The following is a 16,727-nucleotide window of genomic DNA, read 5'->3' on the forward strand; positions in this document are numbered from 1 at the left end:
AATAGCAAGTCACCCAGGTCCTTAAGCAGCCCAGACCATCATACTACCATCACCAGTTTGACTCTAGGTTCGATAGTCTTTACCTGAAATGCTGTGTTGCATTTATTTACTTTTGGTACCCTGGTCACTCCAGGGAAGGACCACTGATGTTCCATGTCTCCTCCATTCATGGTTTGCTGGACTCTCAAAGCATTAGAAATTGCATTTTAACCCTTCATAGACAGATACATGTCAATACATTTGTTTCTATTCTATGCTTTAGATCAGGGAATGATGTGTTGTTTTTTAGATCTTTTAAACTATTTCATGTTGTTAGACAGGTCCTATTTTAGTAATTTATTGATCTTACAGGTTAGGAAGTAATCAGGCCCGGGTGTAGCTACTGAAATTAGACCAGGAAATCTGGATAATCACATTTAATTTATGGGAAACTGCATTTTCACATAGGGCTAGGTTGGTTCTGGATAGCTTTTTTTCTCTTAATAAATACAGTCCTAATTTGAAAACAGTTTTGTATATCCTCAGGTCATCTTTTTGAAAACTTTGAGTGTGACAAAAATGCAAAAAGAACATGCACCTATGTATATACAGTACAGACCAAAGGTTTGGACACACCTTCTCATTCAAAGGGTTTTCTTTATTTTCATTACTATGAATATTGTAGCTTCACTCTGAAGGCATCAGAACTATGAATTAACACATGTGGAATTATATACTAAACAAAAAAGTGTGAAACAACTGAAAATATGTCTTATATTCTAGGTTCTTCAAAGTAGCCACCTTTTGCTTTGATTACTGCTCCACACATTCTTGGCATTCTGTTGATGAGCTTCAAGAGGTAGTCACCTGAAATGGTTTTCCAACAGTCTTGAAGGAGTTCCCAGAGATGCTTAGCACTTGTTGGCCCTTTTGCCTTCACTCTGCGGTCCAGCTCACCCCAAACCATATCGATTGGGTTCAGGTCCGGTGACTGTGGAGGCCAGGTCATCTGGCGCAGCACTCCATCACTCTCCTTCTTGGTCAAATAGCCCTTACACAGCCTGGAGGTGTGTTTGGGGTCATTGTCCTGTTGAAAAATAAATGATGGTCCAACTAAATGCAAACCGGATGGAATAGCATGCCGCTGCAAGGTGCTGTTGTAGCCATGCTGGTTCAGTATGCCTTCAATTTTGAATAAATCCCCAACAGTGTCACCAGCAAAGCACCCCCACACCATCACACCTCCTCCTCCATGCTTCACGGTGGGAACCAGGCATGTAGAGTCCATCCGTTCACCTCTTCTGTGCCACACAAAGACACGGTGGTTGGAACCAAAGATCTCAAACTTGGACTCATGAGACCAAAGCAAAGATTTCCACTGGTCTAATGTCCATTCCTTGTGTTCTTTAGCCCAAACAAGTCTCTTCTGCTTGTTGCCTGTCATCAGCAGTGGTTTCCTAGCAGCTATTTTACCATGAAGGCCTGATTCACACAGTCTCCTCTTAACAGTTGTTCTAGAGATGTGTCTGCTGCTAGAACTCTGTGTGGCATTGACCTGTTCTCTAATCTGAGCTGCTGTTAACCTGCGATTTCTGAGGCTGGTGACTCAGATGAACTTATCGTCCGCAGCAGAGGCGACTCTTGGTCTTCCTTTCCTGGACGCTCCTCATGTGAGCCAGTTTCTTTGTAGCGTTTGATGGTTTTTGCGACTGCACTTGGGGACACTTTCAAAGCTTTCCCAATTGTTCGGACTGACTGACCTTCATCTCTTAAAGTAATGACGGCCACTCGTTTTTCTTAACTTAGCTGCTTTTTTCTTGCCATAATACAAATTCTAACAGTCTATTCAGTAGGACTATCAGCTGTGTACTGTATCCACCTCCTGCACAACACAACTGATGGTCCCAACCCCATTTATAAGGCTTGAAATCCCACTTATTGAACCTGACAGGGCACACTTGTGAAGTGAAAACCATTTCAGGTGACTACCTCTTGAAGCTCATCACCAGAATGCCAAGAGTGTGCGGAGCAGTAATAGTCATGAAAATAAAGACAATTCTTTGAATGAGAAGGTGTGTCCAAACTTTTGGTCTGTACTGTACATACTTACAAGGATACACATATACAGTTATCAAAATTTAAATACATTAAATTAAATTCCATTAAATTAGAATATGCATTGTGATGAGGCTTGTACCTTTATAAAATAACAGCCTTTAGGCAGGTATTAAACATACTTTTCATTAAGCTCACATTTCTGCTTTAAAAATGTTTTTTAAATTATTTTATGTAATCCTAAATTAATTAATCTTAAAGCAAGCTCTAATCCTAACTTTTTTCATTAGTTGTTAGTGGAAAACCATCATTAACAGAAATAAATCCTTGAAAACATCATTCTGTGTGTAATTAATCTATGTAATGTGTTTTATTCATTGAACTGAGTTACTAAAAAAAATAAACATTTTAATAATATTCAAATTTATTGAATATGACTGTATACATACATATAGTCAAGGCAAGGCTATTTATGTAAAAGTGCTTCATAGGACATCAAAGGGAATAAAAAAGGAAAATAAACTATAATCATACACGTATAGCATAAAACACATATGGTAAAATACAGATAAATTTCAATTGAAGTTTAATTTTAAATTTTCATCTAAATCTAATCTTCAATTTCATGCTTTAAACAGACAAGCAGTTCATTGTTTGATCTACAACTGGTGTATACAAAATAGTTTTTGGTCCTGATTTTAAAGGAACAAACAGCTTCTGCAAATCTCCGGTTTTCAGGTAGTTTGTTTCAGAGCTGAGGAGCATAGCAACTAAATGCTGCCTCATCTTGTTTACTTCTGGTGCTGGAGCACTGAGTAAGCAGGGTTCAGAAGACCTAAGGGGTCTACATGGTTCATGACAATCTACTCAGAGATATATATTTGGCTCAAGACCATTTAGTGATATATAAACCAATTTTAATATCTATTCTTTAACAAACATGGAGCTGGTGCAGAGATTTAGGAACTGGTGTTAAATGATAAATTTTCCTGGTGTAGGTCAGGACCCTGGCAGCAGTATTTTGGATGAGCTGCAACGTTCTGATTGATTTCTTACAGAGATCAGTAAAAACACTGTTGCTGTAATCTAACCTTCTGGAAAAAAAAAAAGCATGAACAGTTTTCCTGTTCCAAGTCTTCTGGCAATGTTTTTACGACGATAGTAACTAACAGGCCTTATGTGGTGGTTATAATTTAGGTGTCAGTCCATTCACATATACAGAGTACGACACGACACTGGAGATCATTTCTTTTGGCCAATTGCTAACATGGGAGAGACAAGGGAACATGCCCTTCAACTAAGGCGGATGTGTGTTGATCTACGTACTTATACTTGGCTCTATCTACATTCAGAGTAACAATCAGCAAGTTTAAAACACCTAGAACTGTGGCAAACAATGCTGGACTTTGATGGTAAGCGAGTGAAAACCTTTTCAAGGAATCACAGTTAGAAAGCTGGAGTTAATGCAGCTTTGAACAAAACTATACTATAATTGTCAGACATTTCCTTGGTACCAGAGCTCCTCTGATACAACTCATAGACCCCACATTTTACAGCCTGCTGCCTTCCATAATAGATGAGTAAATGGTACCTGAAGATCAAACAAAGCTTTGCATCGTCACTATTTATGGTTCAGAGGTTAGGGCCTGAATGGAGCAGAGCCAGACAGAAGGCTGGCAGGTGGCACCACCACTAATCTTTGATAAGCACAAAACTAAACAAGCTGACTGCCAAGGCGAAATGTGCAGATGCTGACTTGGCGTGAACTGTAAAAAACTGGCAGACAGAAAGGAGGAGCAAGGAGGATCTGACACTGAAAACCAAAAAAAAAACTTTATCATGAGGGTGCAAATGAAAGATGAATAACATGTTGTTACTTAGAGACTGAGACCAGGTGAGACGGTGATCCAGAACATTGAACAAAAAGCAGAAACTGGAACTGGAACAACAAAGACAAGAATTCAATCAAGCAAAGAGCAAAATGTTCTCCAAATCAAAACCAAACCGGTACAACAAAACCAACCAACCTGTCGCCTTTCCTCTTTTGTGTGTTTCCATCTTGTTATCTGAGCTATTCATCAAACAGTAGGAGTCTTAAAAGAAGTCAGAACCTCTAAATTTATTTATTATTCTTTCTTTGATCTCTTTCTTTCATCTTAATCTCCTAACCCTCTCCAGTGCCTCACACTCCCCTCCTCAAACCCGCCCATCTCTGGCAGTTTAAACAGCATCCCTCCATCTTCTCCTCTGATCTGGATTCTAAGAGAATCACTTGAACGTCTCAATCCTTCGCTCTGCAAATATTACACTCCCGTCTTTCTTTAAAATTTCTCTCCTTAACTCTGACACACACTGTCTCTAAAGCAGGACAGATAACCTTGTATTTGAAGTGCTAAGAGTGAGACCTGGAGGATGGGATAGAAATCATATTTAAACCTAATTCTTTCTCTCATGTCTGTAGGACACTTCAAACACAGCAGCATTAACCCTCCTTCAATGTGCTTGATGTAGACACTTACTTTAAGCGCTTATCTAAGTGTATTTTAGTCCCCCATTGCCTTTCCCCAGGCAGACATGTTGTATTTATTCCCTGCCTGTTTTTCTGGGAGTCACCTTGTATCCTTGGATGAGTCCATTCTGGGTCTCGAGGGGCGGCATGTCCCAGGTCACTTCCAGGCCGGAGGAAGACACGGCTGACACTTTGATAGACTGAGGCGCCACCGATGGAGCTGCAGCCGGAGAGACGAGAGAGTGTTCTGTTACGGAGTGTGAGCAGCTGCATGTTAAAAGAACAGGAAGCAAGAAAAATAAGTTCTACCCATCCAATTAGAATGGGCCTCAGGCAGGACCTTGTTACTCCACCGTACTTCACATAAGCATGAACACTCAGCTGTGTGCACCTGAGGCTAGAAGAGAAGTCCATATCACCTGATTTCATCATTCCCCTGCAGGCTTTTCTGACTCCCCCTCCTGCCACACTCCCCTAACCTCACCTTTTACTCCTCGCTATGTGGTACGTATGGCCTACTAAACTCTGCAAGCACACCCTCATACACACACAGGTGATATGAATGCAGCACTGCTCCGATGCACTGTGACTGGAAGTGTTTTAAAACAATGTGCAATACTGTTTTCCTACATTCCTGTTTGAAGCTTACAACTGTTTTGCTGAATCAGCGGTGTGTGGGCGTGTGTGGTATGTTTGTCTTTGCAATTATGGAGTGAATGACAGAGGTGGATGTATTGGCTCTCCTGGTTTGACTTTCCAGTGCAAGTGAAAGAGGGATACGGCCTTCACTACAAAATAGTTACCCTTGTGTCATATTTCAGATGGATATACATGCATGCACACGGACGCATCCTATTAGAGAACATCACTGAGATTTAAGGGGGGGGCCAATGCCACGAGGCGAGGACAGGACAAAGCACACTGGAGAAGAGGCAAAAAAAAATTTAAGTCACCATAAAATCAGAAATGTTTCCAACTCAAAGTCTGCTTAGGTTCTCAGAAGCTTTGAACCACATCACACAGTTACAGGGGTTGGACAATGAAAGTGAAACACCTGGTTTTAGACCACAATAATTTATTAGTATGGTGTAGGGCCTCCTTTTGCGGCCAATACAATGTCAATTCGTCTTGGGAATGACATATACAAGTCCTGCACAGTGGTCAGAGGGATTTTAAGCCATTCTTCTTGCAGGATAGTGGCCAGGTCACTACGTGATACTGGTGGAGGAAAACGTTTCCTGACTCGCTCCTCCAAAACACCCCAAAGTGGTTCAATAATATTTAGATCTGGTGACTGTGCAGGCCATGGGAGATGTTCAACTTCACTTTCATGTTCATCAAACCAATCTTTCACCAGTCTTGCTGTGTGTATTGGTGCATTGTCATCCTGATACATGGCACCGCCTTCAGGATACAATGTTTGAACCATTGGATGCACATGGTCCTCAAGAATGGTTCAGTAGTCCTTGGCAGTGACGCGCCCATCTAGCACAAGTATTGGGCCAAGGGAATGCCATGATATGGCAGCCCAAACCATCACTGATCCACCCCCATGCTTCACTCTGGGCATGCAACAGTCTGGGTGGTACGCTTCTGTGGGGCTTCTCCACACCGTAACTCTCCCGGATGTGGGGAAAACTGTAAAGGTGGCCTTATCAGAGAACAATACATGTTTCACATTGTTCACAGCCCAAGATTTGCGCTCCTTGCACCATTGAAACCGACGTTTGGCATTGGCATGAGTGACCAAAGGTTTGGCTATAGCAACCCGGCCGTGTATATTGACCCTGTGGAGCTCCCGACGGACAGTTCTGGTGGAAACAGGAGAGTTGAGGTGCACATTTAATTCTGCCGTGATTTGGGCAGCCGTGGGTTTATGTTTTTTGGATACAATCCGGGTTAGCACCCGAACATCCCTTTCAGACAGCTTCCTCTTGCGTCCACAGTTAATCCTGTTGGATGTGGTTCGTCCTTCTTGGTGGTATGCTGACATTACCCTGGATACCGTGGCTCTTGATACATCACAAAGACTTGCTGTCTTGGTCACAGATGCACCAGCAAGACGTGCACCAACAATTTGTCCCCTTTTGAACTCTGGTATGTCACCCATAATGTTGTGTGCATTTCAATATTTTGAGCAAAACTCTGCTCTTACCCTGCTAATTGAACCTTCACACTCTGCTCTTACTGGTGCAATGTACAATCAATGAAGACTGGCTACCAGGCTGGTCCAATTTAGTCATGAAATCTCCCACACTAAAATGACAGGTGTTTCAGTTTCATTGTCCAACCCCTGTACATGAAAGGTTGTTGATGTAATCCTAAAAGCTACCAAACTCAGATCTGAGTATCTAGATTGAGCGATAATTTAAGGGGAACAAACATTTTATGGGGCATATTTTCTCCTCAGTTTGAGCTTTTTCCCAAATTCTGAAAGGAGAAAGACTAGAAAAGGACTTTGATATCTACTTTTGCCATGTAGATACAAGAAACACCATACTGCTAAACATATTAAAGCTTTAATATTGCATTAGCCCACCCTTTATTTCTTAAGCAGTTTAAACTCTTCAGAGAAGGCATTCCTCAAAGTTTAGCAGTCAGTTTATGCAACATTTTCACCATACTTCCAGAAGAGCGTTTCTGAGGTCGGACACTGATGTTGGACAGGAAGGCCTGGCTAGCAGTTTCAACATTAATTAATCACAATGATGTTCTACTAGGCCAAGGTCAGGACTCAGAAGTCTGGTGTGGAAGGACCAATTAAGTCCTTCCACACCAGACTAGCTCATTAATATCTTCATGGAGCTTGCTTTGTACACTGATTCACAGTCCTGCTGGAACTGAATGGGCCATCTCCAAACTGTTCCCACAAGGTCAGGAGCATGAAACTTTCCAAAATGTCTTTGGAAATGGTTAGCGGTTCCTTTAGCCGTTAACCAATTGTGCAGGCCACAATTTCTAAAAAACAGCCCCACACCATAATCCCTCCTCCAACCAAACGTTATACTTCACACAATGCAGCCGGGACAGTGTTGTTCCTCGGGCTAATTGCCTAACCCACACTCATTCACTGGATTTCAAGACAGAGAGGGTTGATTTGTTACCCCAGAGAAAACCTCTCCACTGCTCTAAAGTTGATGTGCTTTACACCCCTGCATCTGACGTCTTACATTGCTCTTCGAGATATAAGGCTCAGAAGCAGCTGCTTAGGCATGGAAAACTACTCCATGAAGCCTGGGCTAATCTGAAGGTCACATTAGGTGTTTAGGTCTGTAGCTATTGACTCTGCAGAGCTCTGCTCGCTCTGCACCCCTCCCTATTAAACTAAAGTTGTTCTTCTCCACTTTTGCCACATGCTTGTTAAGGAAAGGACAAGTGTGGATTTGATGCAATGTAGTGGTTTGCTTCAATAAACTATTGAATTGATTTTTTTATCATTAGTTATTTATAAGAGTATTATAATAGGACTAAAGCAATTTATTGCTATAATATCAGTAGTCAAACACACAGATGGTAACATCACTCTAGCTGGAATGCTGTCATTTGACCTAAATTCTGTGAATCTATGACTGAGGTGAACGTTTACCTTTTAAGGAGAAAACTATCTGAAGCATACCAGCAAAACGAAACACTACTTCAGGAAATATGTGCAAGCAGCTTCAGTCAACTAAATCACAGGAATAAAAAAAGATGACCTGAGCCAGTGTCTGTAACTAAACCAGCAGAAAAACTCTTCAGAAAGCTGAAAAAGACTGCAGTGATGCTCCATCCAACCTTGTGGAGTCTGAATGTTTCTGCCCTGAAAACAGTTGGAGGTACTTTGAAGCAAAGCTTGTAGAATAATTTTGAAGAAACGTCCTGGTTTCCCCAGACATGAAAGGTCTAAGTGCAGCAGAAAGGAATGATATATATACGTTTTATTGAATATTGTGAGAACATAAGCGAGGAAAAACTCAAAAGGTCTGAAATTTACTTTTTCCACTGAAAAACATGTAAGACATTCAAAAGTTATTAAATCTCCTCAATAAGAAATGTAAATAAAGTAACTAACTGGGAAACAACACTTACAAAGACCTTTCTTCAATTATATACTAAATGTGTAAAATATGTTTCATGTTTCTTTCTTTTCACCTACCTGCCTCTCCAACAGACACCTCAACTGGCGCGGAGGGAGGGCTCTCACCAATGATGTTGTAGCTTGTCATCACGATCTGATAATGTTTGAACTTCTTCAGTTCTGCAAACAAAAATTAAACTTTTTGAAAAGATATCTACTGTACTGAGCATTAAATCACACACAGTTGCAGTCAGAAGTTTACATACACTCATAGTTGGCACGAATGACATGAACCTTTTGTAGCCATCAAAAATCTTCTGGTATAACCCTGGCAGGATATCTGATCACTCATCTTGTATGAATTGGTATAGTTCGTTTAAATTGGGCTGGTTTCCTCATACAGACCCATCTTCTCAAGCATAGCCCACACATTTTCAATAGGGTGAATGTCAGAACCATTGTCCTATTGCAACGTCCAGTGATCTTCAGGTTTCAACAAGCCGTGTTGATTTGAAGTTGAAGAATATGGAGGTAGTCCTCCTGCTTTGTGATTTGATCAACTTTAAGAAACCCATAAGTTACACTGGCAGTAAAGTCTGCCCACAGCATGATGCATCCACCACCATTCTTCACAGTTGGTACAGAACTCTTTGGTTTGAAAGGCTCATATGGACTCATCTAAACATTGTTGTAGCCACAAATAGCTTAATCTTTGTCTCAGCTGTCCATTAACCTTTTCTCCCAAAGAGATTCATCTTCTCTGTATAGGCAGCTGCAAACTGATATTGGATCAGGGGCTTCATTCTTCCTCAGCAACCTCTCAGTCCATGGCAAAGGTAAACTGGCTTCACTGTGGACACAGTGGTTCCACTAGTTTCTGGTTCAAGACAGGATGGTTTGTTCCTAAACATTATATTCAAGATCCTTTAATCTGAGGGTGACGGTTCGGGTCAGATGTTTGAAACTTGGACACAACTGGGTACTCCAACAGAATAATAATCCCAAACCCACATCAGAACTGAGTTTGAAATGTTTAGAGTAGGCAAAAACTAAGCATTTCAATTGAAATCTCCAAAGCTCCAACCCTACTGAAAATTTGAGAACAATGATCAAATGCAAGGTTCCTACCAGGAAACAGAGAAATGTATGTTAACTTAGTTGATATTTAGCTAGAATTATGCCAGATGCATTTTGATGGCTATGACAAGTTGTGTGTAAGATAATCATTTCAGCGTAGAAAATGAGCAGATCAAATAAATAATTAAAAGCTGAGAATGAACACAATATTCACAACTATGATCAGTGTATGTAAACGTCTGACTTTGACTGTATGTTGCTTGACTTTGTAACTTACGTGTCAGCTCAAACTCTGTGAGAGAGGCACTGCTGACTGTCTTGAAGGTGCTCTTGGCTTTGGAGGAGTGAAAGAAAGACAGATGAAGAGGAAATCAATTGTGCTTCAAGTTCAACAATAAACCGCTCAATTTTAATATAATTTAATAGAATCATTGTATCGAAGAGAAAAATATTTCAAAGACTTTTTTTGCGTTGCTATTGTTGCATGACTCTATACTTTGGAGTGGATAGAAAATTGTCTTTCAGTCTATACCTGCAGACACATAGTTGACTATAGTGAATATCTGGCTGCACAGAGCATAATGACATGTTATTACTGTATTGTTAAGGTGCAGTAAGGGTGGCCTTGTGAAAAACAGCGGTTCACTGATGGTTGTATAGAAACTGTCCTGATGAGGCTTATTTCTGCCGCTTTTTAAACATTATAAATGCAGAACAATAAGCAGATTAAGCTAGATGATACTAAAATAACTTTCACACAATAATAGACAAACTAAGTTTTTTTACAATGCAAATAAAAATTTCATCACAACAGAACCTGACAGTTTAATCAAACCTCTCTTTGAATCAGTGCGGAAAGGCTTCTTGATGGGATCCATTGGACCTTCCCAACACTATACAGGTCCTTCTCAAAATATTAGCATATTGTGATAAAGTTTATTATTTTCCATAATGTCATGATGAAAATGTAACATTCATATATTTTAGATTCATTGCACACTAACTGAAATATTTCAGGTCTTTTATTGTCTTAATACGGATGATTTTGGCATACAGCTCATGAAAACCCAAAATTCCTATCTCACAAAATTAGCATATTTCATCCTACCAATAAAAGAAAAGTGTTTTTAATACAAAAAACATCAACCTTCAAATAATCATGTACAGTTATGCACTCAATACTTGGTTGGGAATCCTTTTGCAGAAATGACTGCTTCAATGCGGCGTGGCATGGAGGCAATCAGCCTGTGGCACTGCTGAGGTCTTATGGAGGCCCAGGATGCTTCGATAGCGGCCTTTAGCTCATCCAGAGTGTTGGGTCTTGAGTCTCTCAACGTTCTCTTCACAATATCCCACAGATTCTCTATGGGGTTCAGGTCAGGAGAGTTGGCAGGCCAATTGAGCACAGTGATACCATGGTCAGTAAACCATTTACCAGTGGTTTTGGCACTGTGAGCAGGTGCCAGGTCGTGCTGAAAAATGAAATCTTCATCTCCATAAAGCTTTTCAGCAGATGGAAGCATGAAGTGCTCCAAAATCTCCTGATAGCTAGCTGCATTGACCCTGCCCTTGATAAAACACAGTGGACCAACACCAGCAGCTGACACGGCACCCCAGACCATCACTGACTGTGGGTACTTGACACTGGACTTCTGGCATTTTGGCATTTCCTTCTCCCCAGTCTTCCTCCAGACTCTGGCACCTTGATTTCCGAATGACATGCAGAATTTGCTTTCATCCGAAAAAAGTACTTTGGACCACTGAGCAACAGTCCAGTGCTGCTTCTCTGTAGCCCAGGTCAGGCGCTTCTGCCGCTGTTTCTGGTTCAAAAGTGGCTTGACCTGGGGAATGCGGCACCTGTAGCCCATTTCCTGCACACACCTGTGCACGGTGGCTCTGGATGTTTCTAGTCCAGACTCAGTCCACTGCTTCCGCAGGTCCCCAAAGGTCTGGAATCCGCCCTTCTCCACAATCTTCCTCAGGGTCCGGTCACCTCTTCTCGTTGTGCAGCGTTTTCTGCCACACTTTTTCCTTCCCACAGACTTCCCACTGAGGTGCCTTGATACAGCACTCTGGGAACAGCCTATTTGTTCAGAAATGTCTTTCTGTGTCTTACCCTCTTGCTTGAGGGTGTCAATAGTGGCCTTCTGGACAGCAGTCAGGTCGGCAGTCTTACCCATGATTGGGGTTTTGAGTGATGAACCAGGCTGGGAGTTTTAAAGGCCTCAGAAATCTTTTGCAGGTGTTTAGAGTTAACTCGTTGATTCAGATGATTAGGTTCATAGCTCGTTTAGAGACCCTTTTAATGATATGCTAATTTTGTGAGATAGGAATTTTGGGTTTTCATGAGCTGTATGCCAAAATCATCCGTATTAAGACAATAAAAGACCTGAAATATTTCAGTTAGTGTGCAATGAATCTAAAATATATGAATGTTAAATTTTCACCATGACATTATGGAAAATAATGAACTTTATCACAATATGCTAATATTTTGAGAAGGACCTGTATATCGAAAGCTTATGCGTCCTTGGGGTCTAACTAACCAATCAGAAAAGGACTCAGGGTAACATGGAAGCTAGGTCATGTTTGACAGCCAATAATAACTGCATTCTATTATTTTCACCTTCATTAGACCTTTTTTAGAGTCAGAAAAACCTCAAATATCAACCGTTAGTCATTTAGCCATCACTTTAGTCATTGTACTCATAACTAAGGCTGTTTTCACAGAACAATTTTTCCTAAACATGTAATTATTCTATTCAATGAGAGATAGCATTCATATTCCAAGTTTGACTCTATTAATAGTTAAAGTCATAACTAAATCTAAATTATTTTAAGGGTTTGTTGTATTTGAAATTAGAAGAAAATAAGAACAACATAAGAACAATGACACAATATGTTACATTTTTGCTTTGTCTCATCTTTGGGAAACCTTTTTACATCTGTTGGTATCTTTTGTATAAAAAGAAGGTCAAAATACAACAACTGGAGACATGTTTTTGTCATATTTAGGAGATTTAGGGATACTACGTGAGTAAATAAGAGGTTATTTTACCCGTGGTCTGGCAAGGACATTTTGAAGAGCCCTGGATAGGGCTGCAACTAACGATCTTGCTAATTGATTAATCTGTTATTTCGATTAACTGATTAATAATTTGGTAGCAAAAGGTGCTTAATAGGAGATTTTTAGAATAGAAAGTTTTTCTGCTCTAAGTGGGTTGTTCTTTCAGCAAATGTCATGTTATAGTTTATAAAATCCAGTTAACGATTATTCGTTTACTAAATTAGTCAACGATTATTCCAATAATTGATTAATCATGATTAATCTGAATAACTGTTTCAGCCCTAGAGTGAGGAAAAGCAGAACTTTCAGGTGAAAAGTCAAATTTGAGGTGTTCATGTTCACTATGGAGCAGTTTTCTCAATGATTATAGCATCCAAACCTCGACATAAATAACTTTTGGACATCTTGGATGTTCTCCACTTTAGATTAAGAACTGAATACAAATGTAAAACATTTAAAAGAAAGTTACTAAGCTGCTGAGCACACGTTCAGGGTGTGGTTGGAAAACAAAACCAAGTCTTGCAGGAAAGTTACACAGATGTTGGTAAACAAACAAAAACATTTATCTCAACCAAATCTGACAGGTTGATCAAGGCTCTTTCAATCAGGCAACAAGCCAACTTGCAAAAATAAAAGATATTTTTGATAAAATTGTTGGTCTGGTGAGGACCTGGTTGAGTGATCAAGAGAAAAGCAGTTACTGTAGAGGAAAAGGTTAATTAGAGGTGCCTGTGTGCACTGCAGAACATGTAGTTTTTCTTTTTAGTTGTTGCTTCTAAAATGGACTTGACTTACTCCATACAAAGCAGATCTACTCACTTGTAATGAAGGCACTTGTGGTATGATTTTTGGTTGTCTGGACTCCTGAATCACTGCCAATGGACGTATTTGCAGGGAGCTCCCTGTAATACAGTCTGTATCCAGTCAGGACCCCGTTAATACTGTCTTCAGTGGGGCGCTGAGAACCATGCAAGCCAACACACACATGCAGACATTAGTAATACATTTCTTCAAAGGGAATTTCTGAGCCTATTATAATTTTTCAACTGAGCTCGTTTTTTTGTGGCAGACATGACAAAGGAAGGCCAGCAGAACTGTATTTTAGCCATATTTTATTAGTCATCCAATTTAAAGGGTTAGACTATTGGTCTCGCAGTAACTTGCAAAGGGGGAAGCGATGCTTCAATAGGTTTGGTACTCTTTTAAAGGATGATGAAATTGCTGGTGACTTTGTGTTTTCATTGCCTCTTTCTGCTTTGACATAAGGCTACAAAGATGAGAAAAGGCATTTACAGACAGAAGAGAAAGAGAGGCAAGCTGTAAAGTACTCAGAAGGGATCTACTGTCTATTCCTCTTTCTCCCTATTTCTCTGTTGCTGGATTGACTGCCGAGGGCCCCTTTCAACCCATAACATATCGCCTCCTGGTATATAATCATTAAGAGTTGGACATTTCTCCCCGGCTAAGACTGTCCATTCCTCTGTTCGTTTCTCCTTCCCTTCATCCTTAAAATCCTCATTGCTCTTTGACATTTTCTGCTTTAATAAATAATGATAAGCATGTTCACGGAAACCGACACAAGGAACAATTTCATATACAATGAAACTCTGACAGGGTCCGCCTCTCAAAGCGAGTGATTAACCTGATCTTTGAAAGTACATTTGGCAGATTAGGTGTGTTTTTATGGAGGACTTTTGTTATGTTTAAAGAACAGAAATACCTTCCACTGCACCATCACTGAGGTAGTAGTTGTTGGTTTTACTGAGAGGATCACTGGAGGCTCATTAGGCACTGGAAAGACAACAGACAGAAAGTAAATGTGTTGTATGGACCGTCCATTCCACTTCAGCTCCTCTGCATCCAGTTTTCCTTTTGTTCTTTAAGTATTCCAACCCAGGTCCTCACCATCCTGCAGAGTTGTAACTGCCTCCGTCTCCTTGGTGAGGACGCTGTCCCCTACATCATTGGTGGCCAACATTCGAAGCTTGTATGATGTGAAGGGCTTCAGCCTAAAGACGAAAACAGGTACGTTTACAAACTGCGGTGGAAAAATGTTATAAATGGATGTCTATGCCGGAATATTGGCTAATTTAAATCTGCGTGTCCAAACATTCATGTTAAAAGACTGAGAGACTTGTTGCAGCATCATCTTCATGCATCGTTCACAACATTTATTTCAGTTTCATTACCCACTGTGAACTATTTCATTTGCCAAACATTAGAGGTCTCTTGTCCCTTATTAAATTGGTGCATAAATTAATATTCTGGCAAACTGACACTACGTGGGTTGATGAGAGAAAGAAAACAAAAACAAATATTCTAAAATGTGTTTTTTTATGGTTTACCGAGACAGAAAACAAACGTTTACAGGAATAAAAAGGCATCATTTGCTGGCAGCCGTCGTGTCATTAAATCTCCCTAATGCTCAGAGAAACTAAACTGTGAGACAGGATCACGCTATCAGCTGAATGATGTTTGCAAAATTATTAACTGGTTTAGTTATTCTGAGCAGAGTTTCTGCCTCTATAATACTACAGAGGCAGAGGATGATGAACTACAAGCTATATTTCTGTACATATACAGTGACTTCCCACATTTATTGGCACCCAGAGTAAAGGTGTACACAAAAATAAAAATAAAATTCGCTTTTCTTACAGTAAAAAAACTACTATGTTTTTTAAATTACTGCTTTGACTGAAAATGAAAATAAGGACAAGTTTCCTGACTTATAAAGGTCTACACACACATCTGCCTTACTTGAATTGCATGTTGTCTAAAGGTTTGGGCTCCTCTGTCAGGGCTTACTTAGAAAGGCTTCCAGACACCGTTCAACTTAAACAAATAAATATAGAAGAAAAAAGCTTTGTTACATTTATTTTATAGGAGAATTGCACAGTATTGTTTATCATAGCGATGCTTTTTTCTATTCTATTCTATTCTATTCTATTCTATTCTATTCTATTCTATTCGTCTCACAAAGCAGATGCCGTCAGAGCCAGCTAACAGAGACTGCTCGTTGGTCTGGCTGTTAAAACTCAGCTAAATAAGCATTAAAGAAGAACCAAACAGTTTTAAATCAATTGTTTGGTAACATTTTGGAGAGGGTGGCCCAACATGTCGTAAATACATCATCACTGCAATCTCATTGGGTCAAAAGGACTAATTAGAATGCAAAATGGGTAGATTGCGGGTGTTTTGATTTCACACTTGATTTCAATAACATATTCAGGCAGAGTGTCACTGGTGTAGATAAAATAGAATAGAATAGAATAGAATACCAGCTGCAAAGTGGAAGCATGTAGACAAAGGTAAAACATATTAAAACAAACAAACAAACAAACAACAGATGCTCACACTTAAAATAGATTGCAGATTTGGAAAAATGTTAAAGGTCACATATAGAGTTGGAAGCACGGATAAGAATAATAAGAATGCGGAGTTATTGCAATTTATACAATCATCACAATATTTACCAATATAACCACATTTTCTAATATGGAGCGCTATTTTTAGGTACAAAGTAGGAAATAGACAAGGTACAAGTACTCTGTAAGCATTGCAAGAAAATAGAACTGTGCAGTAGCAGTCTGATGATGCCACACACGCCAAATTAAAGGGCTATTTCACTGTTTTTAAAGGAATCTGCAATACATTTACTCATCTCTTGTTAAAACTTTAAACAAACGGTCAGGTTACAACAACCTAACCCTAACCCTTTACACCGATTTAAAAAAAAACATCCTTCTAGGTTCCCCCCCAAAATTTGTTCAAATCTAATCATTTTTCTTGGAAGCCAAATAAATCAGTATACACCTATTTGGGTCGTGTACAGCCTTGTGTGTCACTGTTCCAGCTGTTTAGGACTGTTTAATGTTTGCTCTAACTGAAGATGTGTGCACGTTTAGGAGATAATCTAGTTTCTTGTAGCCATTTCCTGACTTGTAACAACAAACTCCGAAGAGTGGCTAGGAAAACTTACCCTA

General features: G+C 39.9%; 1 protein-coding gene across 2 annotated transcripts in view; it reads right to left on the bottom strand.

Moving 5' to 3' along the window:
• Window positions 1–16,727, bottom strand: part of LOC124868735 (protein sidekick-1-like) — a 421,512-nt gene that overhangs the window by 24,961 nt on the left and 379,824 nt on the right. For both annotated transcript variants that reach the window (XM_047366264.1, XM_047366265.1), the window contains 6 exons: window positions 14,650–14,753; window positions 14,465–14,535; window positions 13,564–13,702; window positions 9,955–10,011; window positions 8,679–8,780; window positions 4,648–4,763 (listed from right to left, as the gene is read on the bottom strand). In XM_047366264.1, coding sequence (XP_047222220.1) covers window positions 4,648–4,763; window positions 8,679–8,780; window positions 9,955–10,011; window positions 13,564–13,702; window positions 14,465–14,535; window positions 14,650–14,753 — 589 coding nt within the window. The remainder of the gene's footprint in view (window positions 1–4,647; window positions 4,764–8,678; window positions 8,781–9,954; window positions 10,012–13,563; window positions 13,703–14,464; window positions 14,536–14,649; window positions 14,754–16,727) is intronic.

The sequence above is a fragment of the Girardinichthys multiradiatus genome, chromosome 5 (assembly GCF_021462225.1).
Source record: "Girardinichthys multiradiatus isolate DD_20200921_A chromosome 5, DD_fGirMul_XY1, whole genome shotgun sequence".
Lineage (NCBI taxonomy): Eukaryota > Metazoa > Chordata > Actinopteri > Cyprinodontiformes > Goodeidae > Girardinichthys > Girardinichthys multiradiatus.